This window comes from Mastigoproctus giganteus, chromosome 9 (assembly GCF_048544385.1).
Source record: "Mastigoproctus giganteus isolate SK-2022 chromosome 9, ASM4854438v1, whole genome shotgun sequence".
NCBI lineage: Eukaryota > Metazoa > Arthropoda > Arachnida > Uropygi > Thelyphonidae > Mastigoproctus > Mastigoproctus giganteus.
Genome location: NC_143583.1, coordinates 190,533,852 through 190,561,183, shown reverse-complemented (window position 1 = coordinate 190,561,183; position 27,332 = coordinate 190,533,852). Strand labels below are relative to the sequence as shown.

The following is a 27,332-nucleotide window of genomic DNA, read 5'->3' as shown; positions in this document are numbered from 1 at the left end:
GTGGGAAGGATCAGCAGTGCGTAGCACACGCTTCTTGATTAGACCGGGGTTCGAGCCCGTCACCACCAAATACGGAGGATGCGGAAAGGTCAGGGAATGACCACCGCATAACCCGGAGCAATATGGCCTTAGTTGCTAATGCTCCTAAAAACCAAACAACACTCACACTTCTGGCATCTACAGAGTCTGTAATCTTCACAAGCATACTAACGGTACAGTTGTGAGAAGCAACCGGTGGCACCTTAACCTCAATACTGTCCACCATGCGGTCCGCAAAAGCCTGTTTTTTTTTTTTTTTTTTTTTAAACTTTGTCCCGCTTTCACACTTAACAGCTTTACCTATCACTAATTAAAATTAGAATTAATTAAAATTTGGAGCATTTTATTGATATTCATATTATTCTGCTTCGGCGTTATGATTTCTCGTGTTGTAAAACTGTTTTTTTATCTTAATGCGTAATCTAGTTATATACATGGTTAGACTACCAGGTCGAGTTGCTATGTTGTGTTATATGTTCTGTGGTGTTTATGATTTATTTTTACTCTTTTAGACATTTTCTGAGTATTCAAATATTGCATCCGCGCGATGAGCACATTGGTTATAATCACCGTCCCTCCTAGCCGGCCCAAGTTAGACACGTCAAAGACAAGAGGAACTATTGTGGGTTTTTTCACTCCATGGCTGAGTTAGTCGGTCTCAGGTGAAGATAACAAGATCCCCTGAAAATTCAGGTTTTTCGTCCAGCAAAACAGGCAATTCAACTTTGGAACACATGCAATTTATGGACAGCTACACATGGAAAGATCAGTTCCTTTTCAGGTGGTCTTAATATGGTGGTCTTATTCAAATATTGTGCATTTCAGAACGGAACAAAAAAAAAAAAAAAATCAAGTCGATTGACATGAGATGGATGGGCGTGCGCATTTTTTTAAAAAAAATTAAGTGCTTTATTTAAAACATAAATTGTATATTTTCATGAAGGTCCACCATGTGCATCTCGGCCTGCATTATGCTTGCGAACAACTAATGCAGCTACTGAACTACTGAAAATGTAGCCAACAAAAAGTAATATGAAACAGCATAAACCTATAGCTTTTTCAGAAGCGTCCCGATTTTATATTTACAAAAGCCAACGCTTCATTATATTGCGATGGCATTATAACGTTTTGGTTTCGCGAAGATCTGTACACTTTTAGTAAAGGCAAATGTGCCGACCAAGTCAGGGGAAGAATAGCTTATACCACTGGAAACTCATCATTTCCAGCATATGGAAACATATTTCTATGCATGCCCCTTAATGGGTATATCACCAGAAACGGAAACGCACTATTTCAACTTTTATATATATTTTTAGTAAACTTAACAGAACTATTAACCCCTAACAACAAATTCCGCAATGGATGTTTATTTTTCTACTGTATATATTCCGTATACGGTGTTAAATAGATAAAGATTATTTACTTGACGATTAACAGTTTTATCTTTGAGCCTTTTCGGAAGTATGACACGCGCAAGTCGCGTCGCCGTTATGAACTTTCGTGAAGCGCTGTAGGAGTTTGCTGACCACCGTCAAATTAACTCTTCGCGAGCAACCAATCAGCGTTGCATACTGCCAGAATGTGTCCGTAAGGAACGACAGAAAGGAGCCATTTAACGGGAGGCGAAGACGGAGAAAGGACATCCCACAAACGTTAGCGATCATTCCTGTGGACCCGGAAACTACCTGGCTCATTAGTCTATTAGTCGCGTGAGTGTGCAACTCTACCTGCACAAGGCGGGGAAAGATGAAGTGAGTGAATCAAGTAGTAAATTTGATTTTTCTAACATCCCCTGCTCCACCACGTGAATTGTGTCTTGCCTCACGTGCTACTTCGGATGTATGCAACGAGCAAAATTAGCGCGGAATTTCTGACCACGCACGTTCATTTGAAGTAGACTGATTTGAAAATAGAGATGATCGCTGGGAAAGTCCTGATTCAAAAGTGGACTGTATTCAGGACAGGTAAGTATAAATCTGTTGCACATAATTTCTTAGCGGCTATACTCTAAAATACGGTATTTTTCCGCAGTTGAATGTTTTTAGAGTGATAATAGACTGAAGATAGCAGAACTGTCTTGCTGTCATCATGCTGAGTGAGTGTCCTCCCCTAAAGTGAAATGATATGTGAACATCGTGTTTGTGCTGAATGAGTGCGTCAGCACACTATCTTTCAAATAGTTATTTACTCAAAGGAACTTAACAAAAAAGTGATCATATTTTTATTTTAGAGAATGAGCTCTCATTAAAGTAATTAATGGACACTTCTAGGATGAAATTGAGAAATAAGACTTCGAGAACTTTCTCTGTATTTTTGAAATTAATGGTTAATTCTTACTTTTCTTCTTCAAATTAAAAGAGGAAAGGTTCCTGTTCAAACGAAACAAAAACCACACCAACAAATAAACGTAATTATGAGTGGACCATGACTCCACTCATAATTGCACACTTTTTCTGCATGTAACCCGCAAAAAAAGTACGGTAAGGCTACTTAATCCTAAGTTTGTATTGATTGCTCACTGAGCGTGCCTGTTCCAGGCATAAAAGGAACGAACAAAATAAAGTTTTATATTGGTCCTATTTCGACAACTTTTTTTTTTTTTTTTTTTTGCCATTACGGTTCTGAGTGTTAATACACTCAGGCCTGGGTGATAGTATCAAGTCATAAAAGACATTCTGCAATTCAATCACCCGGAGCCCGTCTTATATCAGAATTTAAATATCTTTCTCTCTGGTTTCATTTTTTTAAAAGGTGGGGAGAGTACGATACACACCACAAAATTCAGGCAGGATAATATTAGACCAAATCACGGTCCCTCTAGATTAACGGATTTTTTAAATAACTTTGTTATGTATAAGCTGAGGTTACTTCTCTCCCTTCCCTTCCTACAAAAAGTTAATCAGTCCCATGACTGAAAATAATGTGCTTTGTAATTAGTGGTTTCTGGATATATGCCGGTATTTTTCCAATCAAGTTGTAAGTGCAATGCCATCTGAATTCACGATGAAAGTTCGAAATTATTTACTTCCTTCCTTCCTTCCAGGAGGGATGGACTGTTGTACTTGGCCACGTAGACTCCCACAATTTTTTGGCTTTTTTTTCCACAGTGGTAACACGCTACAAACTCTGTTCTGCGGCGATTGTCACCTAGGCGCTCTGGCCTGTATACCCTTGCTTGCTTCATCTTTGGCCTCACTAAAGCTAGCGTTTTCTCTGATCACGCTGGCGAATCATACAGCGAAAGTCCCCCCCCCCCTCCTTTATTTATTTATTTATTATTATTTTTTTTTTGAAAAGCTTCCGCCTTGAAAAAATCTTTGACAGACTTATGACTTCCACTTCGTTTATTCACGCTCATACAAACAAGAATAAACTATAAAATTAAATTAGGGAGTTGGTCAGCCTGAAATAAAGAAAATGACCATTGTCTTAGATGTTATTATATCGGAGCCTAGTATATGGGACGTACGTTCATGGTGCGTCCTCCCATACGTCTAAGATCCACGCCACCTTTAATTGAGTTCCAACAGCTTGCTCTATCGGACCGTTTCCTACGAAATCAGAAGATTAATAGAATCCAAGACTCGATGTTGACCTTCATCTATTTGCCACGGCTAGGCGCCATGTGTTTCTCACAACAAATTCCTCAGCTAACCAGTCATCATAACTGTGTGTACTAATCCATTGATCGCTTGCCGCTTTGCATCTACCTTCAGAAACTTCAGCTGTGGATGGACAACCGTCATAATCTTGAGCTGGACTATTTGCATCTGCCACAGTGCTCCATTGGACTTAAAAGTCCAATGGGAGCACTGTGGCTTCCATTGGACTTTTAAGTACAAAAATTCATTGTTGTACCTTCCTATTATTACAGGACATGTTGTGTTTTTTTTTTTTTTTTTCTTTGTTTTTCTTATATACTATTTTTACCATCACCATAGAAGGAAAAAAAAAAGTACCTCATCTTGTACCATTTTTTTTTTAATATGAAATATCCATTTAATATGTAAACTCTTATCAACTTACCGTGATGGGGAATAAAGATTATTTATTTGTTGTATTTGGTTCTCCACCTTTTTTTTCTATGATTTTTCATACGATTAAGGTGAAAAGTATGATAATTCTGTAAATCTTAGTTCAATATGAATTTGCATTCATATTAGAAATTCATACTGATGAACTGACAGTAGGAAAAATTCTTAATTTCCTTAGCGAATAAAATTCAAATATTTAGCATCGTTGTTTAACAATTATTTAAGTGTTATTTTATTAATTTAATTTAATTTAATTATTTTTACAACTTTTTTTTTTTTTTTGTGGTGGCGTACTTATTTTGTATGTCGACATAAAATACTCTCTAACCATATTACTAGAGTGACTTATTGTAAGTTTGTGTGCAATGGGAGTATTTTTGCTAAGTTATTTTAGGAGTTTGTTGACAAAGCGTAAATTTGTAAAAATGTGATGTACTTGTATACAATTCTCTTTGAATTGTAAATCTTATTCCTTAAGTGATGTAAGTTGTACTTTATGCTCATGAAGCGTTTCTTTTTTTCTTTTTTTTTTAATTTCTGCGTTTAAGCTTTTTTGATCTAGTTGATATAATTGTCTTACGTTTAAATTCATTTATATGGTACATTAATTAGTTCGATATTATACAATAACACGAGAATTACATTACTTCAGTTATTACAAAATATGTATCTGTAATAATGACAGTAGTGATAATAAAATTCGAATTAGATATACAGATGAAATGATTTTTTAAAATTATGAAGATTCAGCAGTTTCAAATAAATACACTTTCCATCCTTGATAGAGACAATATTGTATGATCTTTTGGTTGCGACCGCTATGTATTCCCGAGTAGTTCCTAAGTCGGGAGCGATTTTTCATAGATATGACATCTCGTAATTAGTGATTTATGAATCTTAAAGAAACTGTTTTAGCATTCGTAAACAAGCAGAGCTTGAAATGCCCTGAGTTATGCAGGCGCCTCCGTAGCCAGGTGGGAAGGAGCAGCAGTGCGTAGCACACGCTTCTTGATTAGACCGGGGTTCGAGCCCGTCACCACCAAATACGGAGGATGCGGAAAGGTCAAGGAATGACCACCGCATATTCCGGAGCAATATGGCCTTAGTTGCTAATGCTCCTAAAAAAAAAAACCAAACAAACCAAAACCAAACCCTGAGTTATGCTTGTTTATGAATGCTAAAATGCTACCTAAGTGTACCGGAGCACCGTTCCGATTCGTCACACGCATCGGCAATATCATGAATATCATGTACAGTAGACTTTCAGAATAACGGCACCTTCGGGAATTCAAGGTGCCGTTTTTCGATTTTTACGTTATCTAGAAATTTTTATTTTTAATATATTTAATGCAGAAATAACGAGGCTAAATAAGAAACAGAGCGATTAAGAATGCACTTTTATTAACTGCCCATAAAAACATAATCATGTTGACGATCCAATGTTATATTCTGCTATTAATACACTCCTGCTTATATCCGTACTATTTTTTTATTACATCAAGTTTAAGCTGCGGTGTTAGCACAGTGGTATCGTCACCGTCCTCTCCACACTAGTTGGAAAACCCCGGATTCGGATGACGCGAGGAACTTTTATAGGCTTTTTTTTTTTTTTTTTTCACCCAGTGGTTGAGTTAGTTGGTTTCATGCGTAGATAGCAAGGGTTTTTTTTTTTTTTTTTTTTTTTTTTCCCCTCAGAAAGTGGAGTTATGTCGTCCAGCAAATCGACCACTAGAGAACAGACACAAAATACACATGGGTATATGAATTAATTTTCTGGGTGACCCTAATGGTCACCCAGAAAATTTAATTCGTTTGTCACTAAGCTTTAATGTTGTTCTTCTTTTCTTCTCTATATGACGTTTATTAACTTTAGAAGCTATAGTGAGGGGTATTTAATTTTAAAAAAAACCAAAAACCGCCCCCATCAGTATAATCCGTGATATTAATGTAGAATTAAATTTGAACATGGCGAACGTAAACAAATACAGTAATCACGTGACTTGCCGTTTTCTTTTTCCGGCATTGCAAGACTGTGCTGTATGTAATCATCCGATCTCAATGTGCCGTTGTCTCGAATGTCCCGTTATTTTTGGTGCCGTTATTTCGACAGTCTACTGTAAATACTTGATTATTAAAGATAAGATATTTTATTAACAAGCGTTTCGTTTCGTAAAATTTCTCATTTTCACTCTTGTAAAGAAGAGCTAGTTTTATGGATATTGTAAATAATAGGAGGGATACGTACGATAATTGATTGAGATATTTTTGTACGATAATTGATTGAGAACGAAATAGATTGAGAACGAAAATATATTTGTTAACTTCCATTCCTTGTTTGATCCATATCCAAGGGTTTGTTTTTATTAATATTTATGAATTTCCCCCCCTCCATAATCAGGAATCGCCGATTATATAAAAGACAATAAACATTGTAGATAATAATAATAATAATAAGATTCTTTATTAACATAAATTTTTATACAATAATGATTCCGTACACAGAAATCCAGAGGAATCTTACAATTTGTTGTTTATACAAGTGATTTTGTTTTATATAAAAAAAAAAAATATATATATATATATATATGTATATATAATAATAATAATAATAATAACTATATAATAATTAATAGATCAAAGCAAAGATGATAATCAGAATGTAAAATGAATGAAGTAGTAATTACAGCGAAAACGGACTACAAGTTGAGCAGAACATGAAATGACATCGGCTAGCTAAGATCGGCACTTACACAAATGTCCTTTACAAACAGCAAGATGGGCCAAGATGCCATCGCGATATGCCTTGTCTATAGTCCACAGGTCGATGTCGATGTTGAGCGAGTTGAGAGTGTCCAGAGTCACATTAGGGAAGTGTCTCCTGAAATTCTGTAACCGCTGGAGCCTTGAGCACAGGGAGGGAGTACTACGGAGATGCCTGCCTGGCAGACGCCAACCAACCGTGTTCCAGATGTTGATGTGATCCTGCTTAGCTGAGCACAGATGAAGGAATGACTTTATTTTTAGCACATGGGCTCTGTGGATTATGGGCGTATATTGCAGGTTGCAGCAGAGAGTAGATTTAGATGTTGTGTAGATCTGGTGCGACCACAAGTTGGCCCACTTCAGCACCCAGAATTCGAGGCCCCATAGTTTCCTGAGGCTGGTGGGTGGTGCCGCCGACCAAACTTCCACGGCATAGGAAAGTACACTACAGAAGTAAGTTGCGAGGTATTTCTTGATTATTTGCTTATTGTGCGTTTTGCACAGATCAATTTTCATTCCCCAGAATGCTCTCAGGGCTTTGGAATACTGAGCTTGGATTTGTTTTTTATAGGTGAGGTTGGCATCAAGGATTACTCCTAGGAATTTGACGCTGTCTGTGGGAGTCAGGACCTTTCCTGCCAATTCCGGAAGTAGAGAAGATGCAGTATCAATAGAAGTCATTCGACTTGGCGTAAAGATGAGATAGTTTGACTTCTCTGGATTGACTGACAGGCCAAAAAATTTAGCATACTTATAGAATGTATTTAGGTAGCTGTTTACAGATTCAGAGGCGGTTTGTCTTTCTTGTGCATCACCAACATGGCGTTTGCATGGCAAGTAGCAAACAATATCATCAGCATACGATAGGAAGGCTGGAATTTGATCCATTAGTGGAACGAATATTGCTGCAAATAACAAGGCTGAGAGACAACAACCTTGTGGGATCCCGACTTCGACGCTTTTAGTGACTGTAATGCCATCACCTTTGAAGTGAAGCATTCTCCTAGATAGCAAATTATTGAGGATCTCGAGCATATTTCCGGATATCCCGTAGAATCTTTCAAGTAAGGCAAGAATATATAAATAACATTTTCTGAGAAAAATCTCTACGGAAGCGAGTCATAAAAAGATCCTTATGACTTTTTGCTGAATTCTCTCTACTAATTGAATGTTTGGGGGAACGACTATTACGGATACACAGATCTGACATTATTAAAGGTCTAGGCGCCACCTGCGAAAAATTAGTCGTAAGTGTGGTGGGGAGTTCTGGAATAGCCAATAAGTACGAACCTCTCCTCGTTTATCCTGCTTCAGGCCCAGAAATATTAAGTTAATTACAAGTATATTGGATTTTGTTGCTTCAATTAGAAAAACAGAAGAGATTATAAATTAATATGTCATTGCCCGAGTTTATGAATGCCCGTCTTGAAACCACTGTGCAGGGGGGAGGAACATAAGATAAACAAGTTCATTCTGCTATACTTCCATCGAACTTTATATCAGCCCTTGGCAGTGATACAGAAACAGCGATCGTGTGAAGTTTATACTGATAGGAAAATTGATATTGCCAGTAATACTGATCATATGAGGCCGGAATTAAAGATCATATAATAATAACCGGCAGTGAAAACCTCACAGCAGTTAGTGAAATACTAATCGCCAGTGACGACCAGATTTGTCGAGCCACGGAGATGCAGTTCTGTAATCCGTAAAACTAGGAATATAACTGATGAGCCAAAACATTATGACCAGCGAGTGGTTTTGCAAATCGAACTGCAGGTGAGCTACGGCGCGTGCGAGGGTCGGAACACTATAAAAAACACCTGATACTGAGCTCCGTTAATCAGTGTTACTCTTGTTCTTCAGATGGGAAAGGCAGCGGACTTAAGCGAGTTTGACAAAGGCCAAATTGTAATGGCTAGACGATTGGATCAGAGCATATCCAAAACGGCACGGCTGGTGGGGATGCTCACGGTAAGCCGTGGTTAGTACCTACCGAAAGTGGACCGAGGTGGGAAAACCCACGAACCGCCGGCGAGGTGTTGGACGACCACGGCTCATCGATGCTCGAGGTCGGCGAAGGCTCTCTCGGATGGTACATGGCAACAGAAGGGCGACTGTGGCGCAACTCGCAGGTAATTGGAATGTTGGTGACGGGAGTAATGTGTCACAACACATAGTATATCGAACCCTACTGAGAATGGGGCTGTGTAGCCGCAGGCTGCTATGAGTGCCCATGCTAACCACGGCTCACTGGCGACAGCTCCTACAATGGGCACGCGAGCATCGAAATTGGACCTTGAGTGATTGGAAGAAGGTCATCTGGTCCGATGAATCACGTGGACGGCCGGGTACGTGTGCGTCGTTTACCTGGGGAAGTAATGGCGCCTGGATGCACTGTGGGACGAAAACAAGCCGGTGGCGGTGTCATGCTTTGGGCGATGTTCTGCTGCGATACCTGGGCCCATTCATCCATGTGCTGGGCACTCTGACGTCTACCACCTCGCTGAAAATTCCAGAGATTTAAAAGTGTATGGATAATGTACACTACACATTTACAATATCCATACACTTTTAAATCTCTGGCATTTCCAGCGAATTGGTACACCCACAACGAAAGCTACGCAGAGATGGGAAACCCCTGGTGCCGCTTGACACTAAATACACTTTACCTAAACATCATTGCTGACCAAGTATGCTCTTTCATGGCAACGGTCTTCCCATCTGGCGGTGCTGTCTTTCAGCAGGATAATGTGCCATGCCACACCGCCCGGAGGCGCCTCCGTAGGCAGGTGAGAAGGAGCAGCAGTGCGTAGCACACGCTTATTGATTAGACCGGGGTTCGAGCCCGTCACCACCAAATACGGAGGATGCGGAAAGGCCAGGGAATGACCATCGCATATCCCGGAGCAATATGGCCTTAGTTACTAATGCTCCTAAAAATCAAATAACAACACCGCCCGGATTGTTCGAGACTAGTTCGCGGAACATGAAGACTTCCAGGTATTGCCTTGGCCTCCAAATTCCTCACACATCAGTCCCATCGAGCATCAGTGGTTTGTGTTGGAACAGCAACTCCGATCTGTGGCGTCTCAACCACGGACCTTACAGGAGTTAAAGGATCTGCTGGTTACGTGTTGGTACCAGATACCACAAGACACATTTAGAAATCTTGTAGCTCCATGCCTCGCCGTGTACGAGCTGTTTTGGCTGCAAGTGGAGGACTAACATCATATGCTACAAAAGCACCAAAAGCTACAATCTTGCTTTACCATCTCGCAAGGAGTGCCTCAAGGGGGAGTTCTTTCGGCTACTCTCTTCGCGGCCGTCCTGGAGCCGTTTCTTGCACGGTACTACAATTTTATAACATATGCTGACGATGTAAAATTCTTCATCACTTCCAAAGACCATGAATCAGCAGAAAGTATTTGCCAGATGGCAAATAGCACAATCCGAGAATTTGAGAGCTACCTGGATTGCATCGGGCTCCGTATTAATGCACAGAAGTCTGCCCAAATGACCATAAGTTACAAGCAGAATAAAAATGACATCTCAATCTCTGTGAACGGGTCTAGTGTGGAAAAAGTGCACTCTCACCTGGACCTGGGTCTTAAGTGGGATGACAGACTCACCTTTGCTCAACACTTCGCCCATATGAAGACAAAAATATTCGCCGCTTTATGGGCTACTAGGCAGGAACTGGTAGGAATTAGGGATCCTCAGCTAGCGACCAAGTACATTTTAATGTGTGTCCTGCCAATTGCAATGTATGCCTCGCAAATCTGGTCTTCAGCTCCAGATTCACATTATAAGTCCGTCCTTGGGATCGAGTACTGGTTCTTGCGATGGCTTAACAGAGTTGCTGGCCACCCTTTTACTATCTCAAGGGCCATTCTCTACTCAAACCTTAACATCACACCCTGGATGCAGCGGACAATTAACAGGAACATACACACTCTCGCACAAATGCTCACAGGCAGAGTGGATGCTCCAGTCCTGGATAATATTCTAGTTAAACCGCGTGCCACTGCTAGACGTTGCGGAGAACTAAATAATCCACTGCGTTCAGTCCTGAACAATCTTAGTAGCCTGCAAAGATTCTTCCCATCAAATGCAGCGAGAATATTTAACTCACTACAGATAGATGCCGAAAAACTGTGTGAGGATGCAACATACCGGAAAGAGATCTTCCAGGATTCGTACAGGCTTACTGAAATATGAATCGGCTGCAAAGTACTAAAGAATTGTGAATAAAAGTGAAGCTTTCTGCTTTAAGAACAATAATCTGTTGACTGTAAAAATATACCTTCTGTAACAGTTATGTTAATATGTAAGTTATATGTGCTGTATAATGTATGTACAGAATCATTAATGTGTAAATACTGTATATATTAAACATAAAATGTGTATATAATATTTCGGGACGAGACTACGTGTTCAGTATATGTAACCCACTGCACGTAGTATCTCGTACCCTGATATGTACTTAGCACCCTCCTGGCACTTTGCCGTCCCGGGGTGGTTTCCTTATGGAAATAAACAGATAATAATAATAATAATAATATTAGGTAGGTGGTCATAATGTTTTGGCTCATCGGTGTATATGTTTAAAAGTGATATATATATAAAAAATTATAGTTGACTACCTGTAAATAAGTCGAAGATTTTATAAGCTGATTTTGTATTTGTAGTGTGTGCGAGCATTGAAAATGCGCGCACACACTACAAAAATTACATAAAACATACTTCTTAATTTGAATTAAGACTGTGAATGGTGTATTGCAGAGGCGGGCCAAATAAAACGTCTGTGAAGTACACGCGGGCCAATTTTTTTTTTTAGTTTTCCACGATTTTTAGGATTATTAAAATGGTGTAGAACAAAAAAATTGTCAAACAGTTTTATGTTATTGTAATATTTATATATACACGTACATATAATTAATGTTATTAAGAAGAAAAACGAAATACAAATTCAAGATAAAAATAAAATTACAGTAACAGAATAAAACTACAATTCCGGTAGCAAAAATTGAAATATTTTATTTTTATAATATTTAATGAGAGATTTGATACAGTTTTTATTAGTGAATCGATATTGCTACGACATATCTCGATCGATATATGTCGTAGCAATACGTGGAGTATTTTCCAAATTTACATCAGAAATTACATTAATTTGAAAACGACGGCTGGCCGGATCACCTACTTTCTCGAACCGGACTCGCCCCGCGGGCCGGAGGTTTTCCCATCCCCGGTGTATTGGATGTAAATACCACATATAAATCATTGTGGTTTGATGTCCGAGAAATTCGTTGATTATCCATTTCATACTTATTTTATAAGTTTATATTTGAATTCAAATATAAACTTATAAAATATTTGAATGATTAAGTTTAAATAATTTATTCACCAGTATTATCAAATGTAAAAGTATTAAATTTGGTAATATTGGGAAATAAATTCTTTGCTGGCCAGTAGTTGGAGAAATTAAGACAATAAAAATCCAGATAGCAAAAAGTAGTTTAATGTCATTTGTCTATGATAAATGAAAAGCTAAATTTTTAAGAGTCAGATAAGTTATCAAAATAAACGTTAAATAATAGAAAACCAAATACTACTCCGTGTGGAAAACACCCCTCTCCGGCACAAAAACATACAAAGTCATACCGTTAATTCGTAAAGTATGATTATTAGACTAATTTAATAATGGATTTCTCAAACGCAAGGATTGATTTAGTAGTACACGTGTTTGCATTAACCTTAGTTCTGTCCTGCTAAAATGTGCTTTTTTTATTCTCTGATATCTTTATTGCAGGCATTGAATAGCTACATGGATGCCTGGTACAATAATACCCATAACAGCGACAATCCTAGAGGTTTAACATAAAATTAACCAATAAAGGAAAAGTAGTAACGAATGGGCCTGGAGTACTGGGGTCCATAGTTTAATATACACTTAAGTTAGTGATAAACCAGTTATACAAATATATTAACAAAAATCAGTAGCTTTCGGGACGCGTGTCCCTTTGTTAACTGACAAATTAAATACAAATTTAAATACAATACAACGAGCTGAGTGAGGCACGTTAATCATGCGTCATTGTTGTTGCGCGGACGTGTGCTGTTTTCTACGCCACTGATCATCCAGCAATAAAACGGTTGTCTCCAGAATGGGATGTAGACGTATGCCTTTCTGGCGATTTAATGCCTTTGGATTGCTTACTATGTTGAGTGACTCTAGCCATAGGCGGTGGCGAGAGTGCCATCAGTGGTCTACTATTTCAAAGTCGCGTTTGGGGTCAAGATCGTGGTTGGTGGCCCAGAAATGTTCCGCGACCGCGGACTGGTCAGTTTCGGCAAGCCGGATTGCTCTGTCGTGTTCCGTGAGGCGATCCTGGAGACGCCTTGATGTTTCTCCTATGTAGCAACTGTTACAGTCTCTACAGGTGATCGATATACCACATTGCTGCGCAAGACAGGTGTGACAGGGGTCTTCACGCTGGAGACAAGTGAACGTAGGTTCCTGCAGGGTAATTGCACACATTTGATGTTGTAACTTCTAAGGACCTTCGAGATCCGTCCTGACACGCCTGGATAATAGAGAATGTAGGCGGACGATATATCGACTTGGTTCGGTGGTCTTGGTTTGGATGTGAGTTCTTCTGCCTGTAATAGGCATCTGCTTAGTACATGGGATGGATAACCACATTTGGTTAGGTCCGCCTTCACACGGGAGATCTCGTTACTCCTAATTGTGTCGGTGCTGGAATGACTCCAAGCCCTGGAGAATAGGGTGCGTGGCCGGACCTGTAGTTAGTGAATTGACCGCACCACATGGGTTTGCGGTATACTGAGGTCTCTAGATGTGGGCCTACGCGATGCACTTCGACGTCCAGGAACGGGAGCGTACCGTTCACCTCTGATTTTATGGTAAACGATGAAATTAGATAGGGAGTTGAGGTATTCCAGCAGTGCAGTTTCAGAACCACGTGGTATTACGGTAAAAATATCGTCAACGTATCTACACCATGTTGTAATAGGTGTAGGTGGGTTCTGGTGTATCTGCTTCTCCAGATCTTCCATGGCGATGTTAGCTACTACGGAACTGACAGGGGCACCCATAGCAGTGCCATGTACCTGCTGGTAGAGTGAATCCTCAAAAGTGAAGATGCTGCTTGAAAAATTACAAAAAGGAAAAATTACATAAAACATATTAAAACGTATAATTACATACAGTATATTACATATAAAAATGATATATTAACATGGAAATGAAGAACATTATTATTTTATTTTTTTTTTTTTTCATGCTACGCACTGCACGATGAAAAACAATGTCAGTCACTCAGCTGTTCCCTCATGATGCATCTTCTGTAGGATTTGTCCTCTATGAACTTTTTGTAGTCCACAACGATCTCCTGGACGTTGTGGAGCATCTCCATGGGCAGGAATCTGTCGCCTATCCTGAGCCTCCACGCTGCAGAGAGGGGAGCTCTTAGGGTTTGGGGGGGGGGACCCTCCAATTGCACATATGCCAAAAACTTGGGGTATTGATTTCACCCGCTGTTAATTTAATTGTGCCGAGTAAGCGGAGGGTGAAGATCCGTTCCATGACATTTTCTGTAATGAAGTACTTTGGTAATATCTGAAGTATGTGTGAGGGGGTGGCAGGTTATGCTTAAAGAGAAGAAGCCAGTACTCATCAGATGCAATGGTTTTTAGCGTGGTTTTCGTGCCGATCCCCCAGATTTCCGATCCGTAGGTGATAACTGGCTGCAGAAACCATTATGTATTGGAGCGTGCACTCAGGCCCTGTGATATGAAGGAGGTGTTGTTTGGCAACCCATATGGATCTACAGACCTTGTTGTGAATGTCTGCAACATGGTATTTGAAATTGAGGGGTTTCCTTGGATTTCCAGTTTTGGTTGCGTTGGGTTTGATTTAAGTGAAAACACCATTTGTGCAGATTTGTTTGGATTTATCTTAAGAGAAAACTGTGCTAAGTATGTAATCAGATTCTTAAGGCTGTTAATGTTTTCGGAAGCAGAATCAGGTCGGGCGGTCCCGTCGATCCGATAAAGGAGCTTCGAGTCGTCTGCATAGCTGATAAATTTTGTTTGTTGGCACAGGAATGTGTGGATGGCAGCAGTAAAGAGGAGCCATGGGGGATACCTACACAAACTTTCCTTGTGAATATTTTTTTTTATTCACAATCAACTGAGGGACCCTGGTCGTAAGTAGCGGCTTCAAGAATTCCAGTATAATGCCTTTGATCTGGTATCCCTCCTTGCAAGATTGCAGGATGTCTATGCTGTCAAATGCAGACTAGATATCCAGATAAACAATTGCCATCTCAGCCCTACCTTGTAGTTAGATATTTGGTTTTTAGGAGCATTAGCAACTAAGGCAATATTGCTCCGGGATATGCGGTGGTCATTCCCTGACCTTTCCACATCCTCCGTATTTGGTGGTGACGGGCTCGAACCTAATCAAGAAGCGTGTGCTATGCGCTGCTGCTCCTTCCCACCTGGTTACGGAGGCGCCTACCTTGTAGAACCCCTCCAGAATGGTGTTGGTGGTTGCTAGCAGGTTGGTAATGGTGGACCTGTGTTTCAAGGCATAGTGAATAAATGGTGATTCATATGGCAAAACCTGGTTGGTTAGGATAGGAAGAAAGCACTTCTCCATGACTTAAGAGACATGAGGCTTTCATTGTTGGCCTGAAATGTGAAACTGAGGTCGCTCCTTGTGTTTTGGGGATGGTCAGACAATATATTGGTTCCAGGCTGTTGGGAAACTTTGCATTGTGAGGATTCCTAGGAGTGCATCAATGATGAAAACACTAACGCTCTTAAGGATGAATTGTGGGACCCCATCATATCCAGTGCAAGACGTTGGTGGGATATCATTGATTTCCTGAATAAGCTCTCTTTTTTTAATGATGATGGAAGCGAGGACATCTCGCTGACAGCTGTGGTGAATGCTCTTAAGGCTGGATGCTGACTTTGGCTGAAATCTTATGATGTAGTTTAGCCATTCGATCGGATTAAGTTGTTGAGAGTATTCATCATGCCTTGCCTTAAACAGTGTCTTCCCGATCTTGATTGTTTTGTCGATGTAGGCGTTCATGGCTTTAGATTTGCTTCTATTGATCTGGGCATGGGCTCTTGAGTATGCAATCCTGTCTAGTGGGTCTGGTGTTACTTTTCATTTTGCATGTAGTCTTTGTTTATTCTGAAATTCAAGGCTGAGCTGTTGGGTACACCACGCTTTGCTCCGACAAGAGATTGAAACTGTTCTTGACGCTGCAGTTCGAGCAATAGACTGCAGCCAGCAGGTGGGTGACATTGGTTTAAAGCTTCCTAAGGAAAAATGGATGCTGGGAAGCAGCATTTCTATGGATTGAGGAGTGAAGGGCTAATCACTGTCTTAATTGTTGCCTGATGTTGCCGGGATGTCCTGAAGGTGATTGGAAGAACGAGGGCTACTGTAGAGGGTCTGACATGATGGCTGTTTCAGGCTGGCTGTCAACAGTGAGGGTGTCTGTTGCAAAGATTAGGTCTAAAAGGTTAGTGCCTCTGGTAGGGTAAAAATTCTGGGGGTGAGACCTACTGCAGCCAGACTAAAAGATAACAATCTGAAAAGATTGTGTTGGCCTGAGCTAATATTAAAGTTTCCACACACAAGTAATGTTGCTTTGGGGTGGCATTGATTAATGATCCAGTTGGAGACCCCTTGTAAAGTGTTCTTAACTGTGGGAGGGGGGTGTAGACTGTGCACATGTCAAGTCTGTGGCCTCGGATGCTGAGCGAGGCTCTTGCAGGCTTCAAACAGTTCTGTTTCTAGAGTGGCTGAGCTAGTCAGTGAGAATTTGTGTGTTGAAGAGAATGCCTACACCACCATCAGTCGTCCGTTCCCTGGAGGTAAAATTGCCTGAGAAGCAAGCGGGTTGAGAGAATGCGAGGTCCTCTTCATTGGGGTACAGCTCTGTGATAGAAATGATGTCATACAACCTTGAAAGGAGAAGAATTTCCATTGTCTGAAGTTTATTTTTCAGACAGGCTTCTAGCGCTTTGATAGAAAATTGTACACATTAAAGAAATTTGGATGTATGTCCTTGTTGGAACTGTGATGGCCTTCACCAATCGTCTATGATTCGTGTGATCCCTAAGCGGCCGTCCCGGAGTGTAAAAATCTGGCTTACTTTATCATGCATAACGGAGTAGAAGGCTCTAAATTGGCAATATCGAATGTTTTCCGGCCTTCGTACCAAAAATAAGCTGAAACAAATATATAATACTTTTCGTGTGCACTAAAAAAAAAACACTGACTGAAATTAGTAAGTAATCATTGTTGATATTTTTATAAAATGGTAATAATACTGTACTCGTGTTTCTAAACATTTTTACGCACAGCTGCACTTACTATTTTCATTGCTCGTGGCTGATAGCCCGTAAAACAAATATCTTCAAGTAAAAAGAAAAAAAAAAAGATACTTTTACTTTTTTTTTTTTTTTCCCCATAGCATAAACAATTTATGGGTCACCACGTGTCGGTATATTTCCTGAGCTCGACACGAGTGGCACGCCTTTGATTGGTTCCTAATCGCTGTTCCAGATAGCTCGGTGTACTTTATGTCAAACTTGTTTGCTCTTGATGGAAACACAGTTGTGTCTGATGCAGGGGTGTAACTTTTGTTATTAAACGAAACCCGCCACTCAACTGCCTTAGATTTAACCGATATTGGTACAGATATTTTTCACTCTTTGTTGTCTGATGCCGAGCTCGAAAATACTTGAGTTGCCTTAGCACCTGTCTGCACTGCTCAGAGATTATCACATGGGGCTGTACAAGTCTTTTTCATTCCCAAATTCAATTTGGTACTACAAAATGGTGTTTTTATTCTGCGATTACAGCTACCCGAATGCAATACCTCACATTTATCAGCTTGCGGGAGTGCACCAGCGTTTGAGGTGATCGTGGTTCAATGACGTAACTGCTAATTACGATTGGTGATTTATTCTAGTCAAAATTGTCAACTTCTGACTTATTGTTGTGCAGGAATATAAACAGAACATTTTAGGCCTGACGTAGACGAGTGGTGAGCGCAGTAGTGCATGCGTTTGAATTGACCGTGGTTCAAGCCCACGTATTTGCTAAATACGATATTATTATTTGTTTATTCATCAAATACCCCAGTACAGAAAATATCTAGGAGGATGGCTCATACATACATCCAACAAAACAAACTAGATATGTAGTAACATAGAATAAAATATCAGACAATACAAAAAAAAAAGTAAATAACAAAGAAAAATTACATAGATACAGTCATTAGCACAATGAATTGAGTCTCATAGTAATTCTGTTGAACGGTATTCCTCAGTCCTAGAATCTTTTGAAGACTGTATTTAGCGTTCTATACGGATTACTGAGTTCATAGGTGCTCAAAGTCTCTTATGATAACTCTTCATTCCTGAATGTCTTTCTTCATTAAATTTGTAATTTGGTATACATTTACGCTGCAGTGAGCTTCCTGTAGGTGTTTTCATGGTAGAACTTGTTCAGGTCGATTTTGAAGTCAAAGAGCTCCAGAGTATATCAGCGGGAAACAGCTGCCTTTGTAGCGCCCTCCATGTTATGGAGGGCGCTACAAAGACTATGAGGGTGGTCGAGCCTGCCACCAGGGCGAGGCCTGATCACAAGGTTTTCAATTTGAGGAGCATCCAAACTCCGAGTCAATAGTTGTGCCATTGTGGAGATATTACGTAAGATGACCATCTGAATCCACTGAACTACGCTGAAGTTTGCATATAGTATGGCTTTAGGTATGGTAAAGGACTCCCCGGCAGAGCCGACCGGGCTAGCCGGGTGGGTAAAGTGCCTACCTAGCAACCCAAAGGTCGCGGGTTCGATTCCCGTCTCGGGCTTGGATCAAAGTACTGCAAAAACCTTGGGAGGTGCATTATGGCCAAAGAAGCCTATGCGCCAACAACTACCAAAAAAAAAAAAAAAAAAAACCTCCCCGGCAATCATATTCAACCGCCGAAGCGCCCAGTATTCCAGGCTGAGAAACTTCCTAATATAGGTATTTGGGGCAGAGCACTAAATGATTGAGGCATAGAGGGAAACAGGAACAATACATTTTTGGTTGTATTGGGTCACTAGTTGCTGGTTTCGAATTCCAGTTATCTCTTGTCCAGATGGTAGCTAGGCTTTTGTTCTGGTGTTGTGAAAGTGCCTTTGAAAGACGAGGCCCCCGTCCCATGTCACTCTTAGGTCAGTGTATGAGCTGACTTTTTTAACCTATGTTATAATTAATGCAGATTAATTGTATTGTTATCAAAATGATTAGTTTCCCGCGTGAGGTGTTTCAGGTTTTTCGGCCGACTGAGCATGCGAAAATTAATTGCATTATTACGTAATACATAGTGGCACAATATGGCTTAAATTACTGATAAACTTAAGTTCATCATCAAACGAAGGTAACCCTCGTATAACACGGTAGTTTCGTTCCTACAAAATCTCGTGTAATGCGAAACCATATTATACGGGACTAAGAACCAGTACAAAAAGGGGGGTTGCGTTCCAAAAGCTAACAAAAATACGCCATTTTTTTTTTAATAACTATCGTAAACTTAATTTTTATAGTAGTAATAGCTTAATATTTTAACTTTATCTTTATAATAGTAGTAACTTAAATCGTAATAACTGAACAAACTTCTTACCTTACAAACTGTGATACTTAAATGTCAGATAATGTACGTTCATTTAATTTTCTTCTTCATCGCTGCTAAGCACAATCTCTTCTGCAGCATCTAGATTTCGTATACCTTCTGCTCACTTTAAAAGTCAAGAACTGCACTCTTCGAAGTCACAATTATTTTTTATGGTCTCAAATAAGCACAAGTTCAATAGCACAGAATACCCAAGACCCCGGCTTTAAATGATACGTTAAAATGGGAAGAATATTTTCCAGTTAGAAAAATAAATATAAATTTACGTTTACATATATAGCTTAATTAATACGTACTGTAATATTTACATACTAATTGATATTTCTGTTCACTGACCTTTTTTTTTTTTTTTTTTTTTTTTGGTTGTAAAATTTAAAACAGTAAAAATGTAAGCAGTTAATAACAAAGAACGCGGCACGCACAAGTGAGATACGGAGTAATGAGTTTCTGAAAATTTATGTTTTTTTTATATGATTTGAATATTTCATGGAAGGGGAAACATATTTCACCATAATAACATGAAAACCCACAGAATTCCAGCTACCCGTAGTATTCTGTACTATCTCAAATGCAAGAAGATCGAGTTTACTACCTGTTTATAATTGACTGCACTAACAGAAAATCCCAATAAACCGGAAACTGCAAATTGTTTTTGTTTTATGATAGTGACCTCCAGAAATGTGCTTTAGAAAAATATCATGAGAGCGATAACGACTAGCGAGTCAACAGCAGGGATTCACAAAAAAGGAATGAAAACGTAATAGCAGGGTGTTATGCGAGATTTCCCTCAATTCTCAATCAATCGTGTTAGAGCGAAACCGTGTTGTAGAAGTACCGTGTTATACAGGGGTTGCCTGTACCTACATCAGTATCATTAATCCACGAAAAGTAGTAGCCATAACCCAAGAGTTAATATAACTCTTGTTTTTTTTACCACTTTATCCACAATAGTAACTTGTCCATAATGCCACATTTCTCAATTTATTTAACAATACTTTGTATGGAACAGTAACCAAGGCTTTACTGACATCGATGTTAATCTTATACAGTATTTTGTATTCAGTTCCGTCGTAATCACCTCGTAATGGCAAATCATTTTTTGGTCAGTTATGATCTACCCTTAACAAATCCATACTGTGATTGCCTTATAACGCCGTTCCTATCGAGATGTTCTTTAACTATTGACTCTTTCTCTCTCTCTCTGGAAGAGGAGTCACACTTGAAGGTCTGTAATTACTCTCTTCGGGCTCCGTAGCCGAGTGGTTATGAGCAGGAGTGCAGTGGCACACGCTCTTTGAGTAGACCGGGGTTCAAGCCCCTGACTGCTCAATACGGTCGATCTGCCAACCCGCACTGGACCAGCGTGGCAGATTATGGTCCATTTCCCTCAGCATGAATTGTTGAGGAGGCTTCCATCCTGCAGTGGGTTGATAATAGCTGCAATTTATTATTATTTTTTTTAATTACTCTCTTCATCTTCTAAATCGCCTCCGAGTCCAGGAGTTAGGGAATCTGCGATTAGTATGGTATGGTTTATTAAAGATCATCCGGGGAGCTATTCGGTAATCTCACTGGGCAAGGGCGTAGCTACTGTATAGCAGAAGTAGGCCAAGCCTAGGGGCCCTAGTGAATTAGGGCCCTACTTCACCAGGGCCCATAAATAGATGCAAGTAGGGGGCCCCCCCTACTACGCTAGGGCCTATAGACAGACGCAACATCTAATGAAAATATTTTTCTCACAAAGCTTCTCAACAATGTTATACATCTAGAATAAAGAAGGAATTCTTTTTTTATTTTATCGCCAAAACATAAACAAACCCAGACGGCGGTAGTCTTTATTTTGCTTTTACAAATGCAACTTTGTATAGTGATCAGACACCCGTTCGGTTACTGTATGCGTCATATCGTATGGTGTTCGGGATTTCCCAACTTGACAGGAGGATAGAGGGAGGGATAGGCCCACTGTATACGAACATTTAGCCATATACGGTGGTCAAAAGTTGTTAGTTGATTAATTTCAATTCAAGTTTGTTCAAGTCATTATCAAAACAGCAATTGACATACAAACATGTTTTTGTTTATTATTGCTATTTGTATTTAAAATATAAAGTATAAAATTAAATTAATAAAATTTTTAGTTAAAAATGGATGACAAGAAAAAGGGAAAGAGTGGAGCCCAAAAAAGAACAATGAAGAAAGCAAAAGAACAAGCAGTCAATAAATTAGATCATTTCTTTAAAAAAACACAGTAATGAATTATGTCCAGAAGAAGGTAAAGAAAAGACCAGTATTGAATCGGAAAATGCGGAAAAGAATGCTGCTGGTGTAAATATATCTGTGGATCATTTAAACCAAGCAGGGTCATCAAACGAAAACAATTCAGCAATAATAGATATGCCTGCGTCGGAAATTAGTGTTGAACGCACTGCACCGTTTATTCCCTCAAGCGATCTTGGAGAATACGTGGACATCAACATTTCCGATGAAACAAAAAGAAACATGAGTTTGTCACCTCAGGACCTAAAGGACCATTTCCAAGGGATCCTGAACAACAAAATAGAAGTTTTAGTGACACGTACTGCTATTCTACTTCGATGTCTGGTCCACTTCCTCATTTGTGGCTGTGCTACTCGGACTACGAGATTGGTAAAATCTATCTTTTCATATAAAAACTCTGTTTCTCAGCATCATATCATGGCATGTGCTATACATGAAATGTGGCAAAGAACGCAACGATTGATGAATATCTTGAGGAACAAGTAAGATACAGATCCTCATTTTGGAAAGTGGTAGTAGAACTGTTATTTCGGATAACGCTTATGTTGGCTAAAAATTCTTTAGCATTTCGCGGTCATCGGGAAGGAAAAGATTACAACGGCAATTTTTTTATCGCAAGTCCGTTTACTTTCCTACTATTATGACGTAATGAAACAAATTAAGCCATCTGGTTCAGTAACTTATTTAAGCCCCACTATCCAAAATGAGTTAATAGAATGTTTAGGTACCAAATTAACAAAAGAAAAATGTTACACTCACAATTAATTCAGCACCATTCTATTCACTAATTTTGGATACTACTCAAGATCTCACAAAAAAAAAAAAAAACCAATTAAGTGTTATTGTACGACATGTTCACATAATTCGCGACGAAAATGAAAAATCCAAAGATTTTGAAATTTGTGAAACGTTTTTAGGATTCTATGACATGAATGATCATTCGGCAGAAATGATGACTGATAATATAATGAAAATATTACACAAACTAAATATTCCCATTGAAAAATGTTATGGTCAGGGATATATTGGGCTAATGCCACGAATGGGTTTATAATGGTGTGCAGTCACGCATTAAAAGGATCCAATCAAATGCAGAGTACATTCATTGTGCAAGTCACAATTTATATTTAGTTATTAATGATAGCGTAAATTGTTGTAATAACGTTTCATCATTTTTCGACATTCTTAAAATTTTGTATATTTTTTTTGGAAATAGTACAAAAAGATGATCTTCTTTCTAAGGAATCTGAAGCTACATAAAAAAAAAAAAAAAAAACTCAACCTTACTCGCTGGTCTGGTAGATTAAAGTCAATAACACCTATGGAAGTTCGTTTTGCGGATATTATAAAAGCTTTGACAGAAATTATTCTTAAATCAACTAAAAAAGCAGACCGAGACGAAGCGCGTAGAATAATTAAGAAAATGATGACATTTGATTTTATTCATTTGTATATTTTTGAATAATGTGATGTGCGAAATTAATTACGCTTCAAAAACTCTACAGAAGCATGATATAGACCTCGATTGAATGAACTTCTGTATTGGATCAAGTCAGTAAAAATTTAAAAAACTTTCGAAATTCATACGAACAAATTAAATACGAATCTGAGCAAATTACGAAGGAGTTCGGGGTAGATCCCAAATTAGAACTAAAAGACAGTACGATGAATTAGTTTCAGATTTTGTTTGATAATAGAGATTAGTTAGTTAGTTGTTTTTTTTGTTTTTTTTTTACTGTTTTAGACAAAATTATAATACAAATTAAAAATCGTTTTGAAAGTATGAAGCTAGTAAAAAATTATTTTGCAATATTAGAACCGAAAAAAAAAAAAAAAATGTCAAATTCTGATATATTAAGCGAGTGTGAAAATCTCAAAGTATTCAACTATACTCCTTCTCCCGAACTTCCGATTCTATATTGTAATTTAATCACACTTATTAAACAAGATTTATCAGCAGACATGTCTATCAGACAATTTTTTTTTTATTTGACTATCCAGAAATTTTTACTTTATGTTATTTTTTACCCTGCCAGCTGCCTCTGCCGAAAGAAGATCATTTAGTAAATTACGAATAATAAAAGATTATAAAAGAAATGCTATTAGTCAAAGTAGACTGTGCAATATTGGCTATCGAGCATAAATATGCCAGTAAAATGATTTTATTATTGATTTCGCAAATGGAAAGGCGCTAAAAGAAACATTTTAACTTTTTTCGTAAATTTATTAGCTATAGTATAATTTTTTTATGTTTGTCAAATTGTATTTAATAAGTAGTATCATATTGTAATATTAATTTTCATGTTTTTGATGTTTGTAAAATTTAAAGAAATCGTAAATAAAATACATTTATGTTATTGAAATGATTCAACTTTTTTTTTTTTTTTTATATTATATCTAATTAAAAGTTTTATTTTAATAAAAATAAGGGGCCCAAAATACAGCTACGTCACTGGGGGAGGGGTATTTGCAGAAATTTTAGTTAAGTCTCTTGTATAAACTAAAACATTCGTTCCAAAATAACACCGATGTAGTTATCGACATTTCTTTGAATAATGGAGATGAGGGAATTAGAGTATGCGAATAATGGTCTTGAACACTGCTTGTGATATTTCATTTGCAGCCAAGCTCAGGACAACATAACTTCACGGTATGAATTTTTTTTAAAATAAGACAGTTTGTTTTTGAGTTGTCCTCAAATTAACTTTTTTCTAGAATTAGGAACTTTTAAATGAAAAGGGTTTGCCTGTTTTGGGTTTGCAGTTGTAACCATGGTCAACCGTATTTTGAAAATTTCAGTGTTTAAAGAATGCTTGTGACATTGAAGTGCGCGAAGAAATAATTGTGACGACATGTTTCAAATATTACAAATTTGGATAATTAAAATTTATCCATAAAAATAATTTGTCACTTTAAGAAATGTGCCCGTTTAAAAAAAAAATGTATCCGTGACTGAACAACAGTTTTTAAAGACTGATAGTAATTAAAACTGTAAGGCTTACTGACTGACAATCGAAAACGAGGTTTTCTGGCGGCTATGATTAGGCTACCTTACGTCGTCCGATATATGAAAAAGTAATTTTGTTCTTTGAGCAAAATTCAACCTAACATAATGTTATGATTAGATAACACTAGGTCAGAGGTTTCCAAATTTTGGATCATGCCTCCTTGGGGAACGTACTTGGTTATGGGGGAGGATGTTTTCGTGAAGCATTTTTTTTTTAATCAAAATATGGACAAACCATCCCACTAGTCCACTCCCACCAAACAGGCCATGCAAATGGTGGATGCATCACACCAGTCGGGCTCCATCGATCTAGAGGCTCCCCAACCGAGGAGTCATCAAAGTCTCAACATAAATAAACGAGGCCTTTTAACCCCTTCTGCATCCGGGTCTCCCCCCCCCCCCAAGTAGTACCTTTGCACGGCCCTATCTATTTATTTGTACTTCTTCTGAAAGATGGTAGCTGGAAATGTATGAAATATTTTAAGGGGGGGGGGCGGCGTAAGGTAAAAAAGTTTCAGACACTCTGCACTAGTAATCTCAAAAAATATATTACTGAATTTTGGTAAGTAAAAAATTACTTACTTACCAAAGTAAATTTTTACTTTCAGTTGACAATGTTTCAGTTTACGAATATATTAGTTATCTCAATTTTATTTTATACGAGAAGAGAAGAATTACTGAGTGTCGGTAAACACTGTTTTGGAGAAGAACAGTATTTTTCATTGGATTGTGCTGACACTATATTGTCCCAACTTAATTTTAATAACACTTATTTATTTATTTATTTTAATGTAAGTGAACTGCTCAACCATCCATATTTTTACCCATACCGCTTGTGAAAACCGGAATGCGACGTTTCACCTTATGCACTTAACATTGCTGCTGCCAGCCAACCATCAACTTCTAAACATGTGACATGTTTTTCAGAAGATTATGATAAATAAACCATAATAAATCCCGGAGAAGAAAGATTTATTATGATTTTTTTTTTTTTTTCAGCGTACTTTGTATGTACTATATTATGGAATGTGAATGCAAGAGGCAGACATTTGTAGCCGAGTGGTCATGCGCGTGCAAGTACACGTGTCTTGAGTGACCCGGGTTCAAGACCGTGACTGCTGAATAAGGTGCTGTTTCTTGTATTCTCTCTACCTTGTGAACTCTTCTGACCGTGTGTTCGTCCCGGAGTATAAACAGAAAATTTATTTTTATTTTTAGGCGATGCAAGTCGAGAACGAATGCGGTGCACCAGGACCACGACCCAGAAGTGAGGATACCAAACTGTTTCTTAAATTGTTGTTACATAGTTATAACAAAAGGAAGGGAGGGACAAACCCAACAGTGCATTCGAACCCCTAGATACCATTTGTACAATTCTGGAGGAGTATTATGATTAACGAGGAAGGTATGAATCGACTTCTTGTAGACCTTATGGTTGGTGAAAATGTTTACAGCCACTCTTGAATACTTATTTTGATGTTTTATAGGAGCACTCTTCGTTATCCTGTTGAAAGTTTAAGCAGGGAAGACTTCTTTCGCGCGCATGCTGGGAGTAACCTGAAGGATAGCTCGGTACAATTGGTTCACACCAGGAATATTCTCCAAAATACTGACGAGCATTTTGTGTGCCTGTTTGATTTTTGCATTAATTGCGACATATTCAAATTCTTTAAGATCTGTGTTGCTAATTATGAAAATGGGAAATCGAATCAGGAATTCAAGCATACTTTGGACCTCACGGAGCGATTAGATGTCACACAGGGTGAAACAAACGCATACTTTTGTATGCATAAAATCACATTCTTCAATAGTGAGAAACAAACTAATAAAAGCATCAAAACCGCGGTGATCACGATACGGTGATACTTTACATGACATGCAAATAATAAACGACCATTTTTTTTTTTTTTTTTCTGTAACGTTTCAAAATCCGAAGAGGACTTGCGCTGTTATTTTGCTGAGTACCTTGCTTAAATTAAGTATTGTGAGGGCAAGATCTTCAGAAGCTTCTAGTTCTAAATGTTTATTAAATTTCGTTTCGCATAGTGGTTTAGAGTTTCAAGCTTGCGATCATGCAAAGGTTAAAATGGATTAGTATAATATGAGTGCTTGCGATCATGCAATGGTTAAAATGGATATAATATGAGTCAACCTTATTTCCGTGTAACAGCGGTTAATCCTTGACTTGAAGCCGTGAAGGGTGTTGTGCATGGCGATGTGCCTTATGTATACAATAGCGTTTTTAACAGCATGCAATTCTCCCAAAATTGAATCGTCCTTTTTGGAAACGATAAAAAATTGATCCAAAGGAAAAAAGTGTCAAAGAATGAATTAATGAAATTTTTGCAATGATTTGTAGGGAATATCTTGGTGTGCTTCAGTAATGAGTGTACGATATAAAGAATAATGAATGTCACGCCTTTACAAATACCTGCCGATACTTCATGTCATTAAGAACCGCCGCAGGTGGAGCA

General features: G+C 38.5%; 1 protein-coding gene across 1 annotated transcript in view; it reads left to right on the top strand.

The window, feature by feature from the left end:
• The first annotated feature begins 1,671 nt into the window (after positions 1–1,671).
• The window catches only part of LOC150080973 (protein APCDD1-like), a 140,462-nt gene continuing 114,801 nt past the window's right edge, over positions 1,672–27,332 (top strand). The window contains exon 1 of the mRNA XM_090380869.1: positions 1,672–2,003. Coding sequence (XP_090236995.1) covers positions 1,955–2,003 — 49 coding nt within the window. The 5' untranslated portion in view covers positions 1,672–1,954. The remainder of the gene's footprint in view (positions 2,004–27,332) is intronic.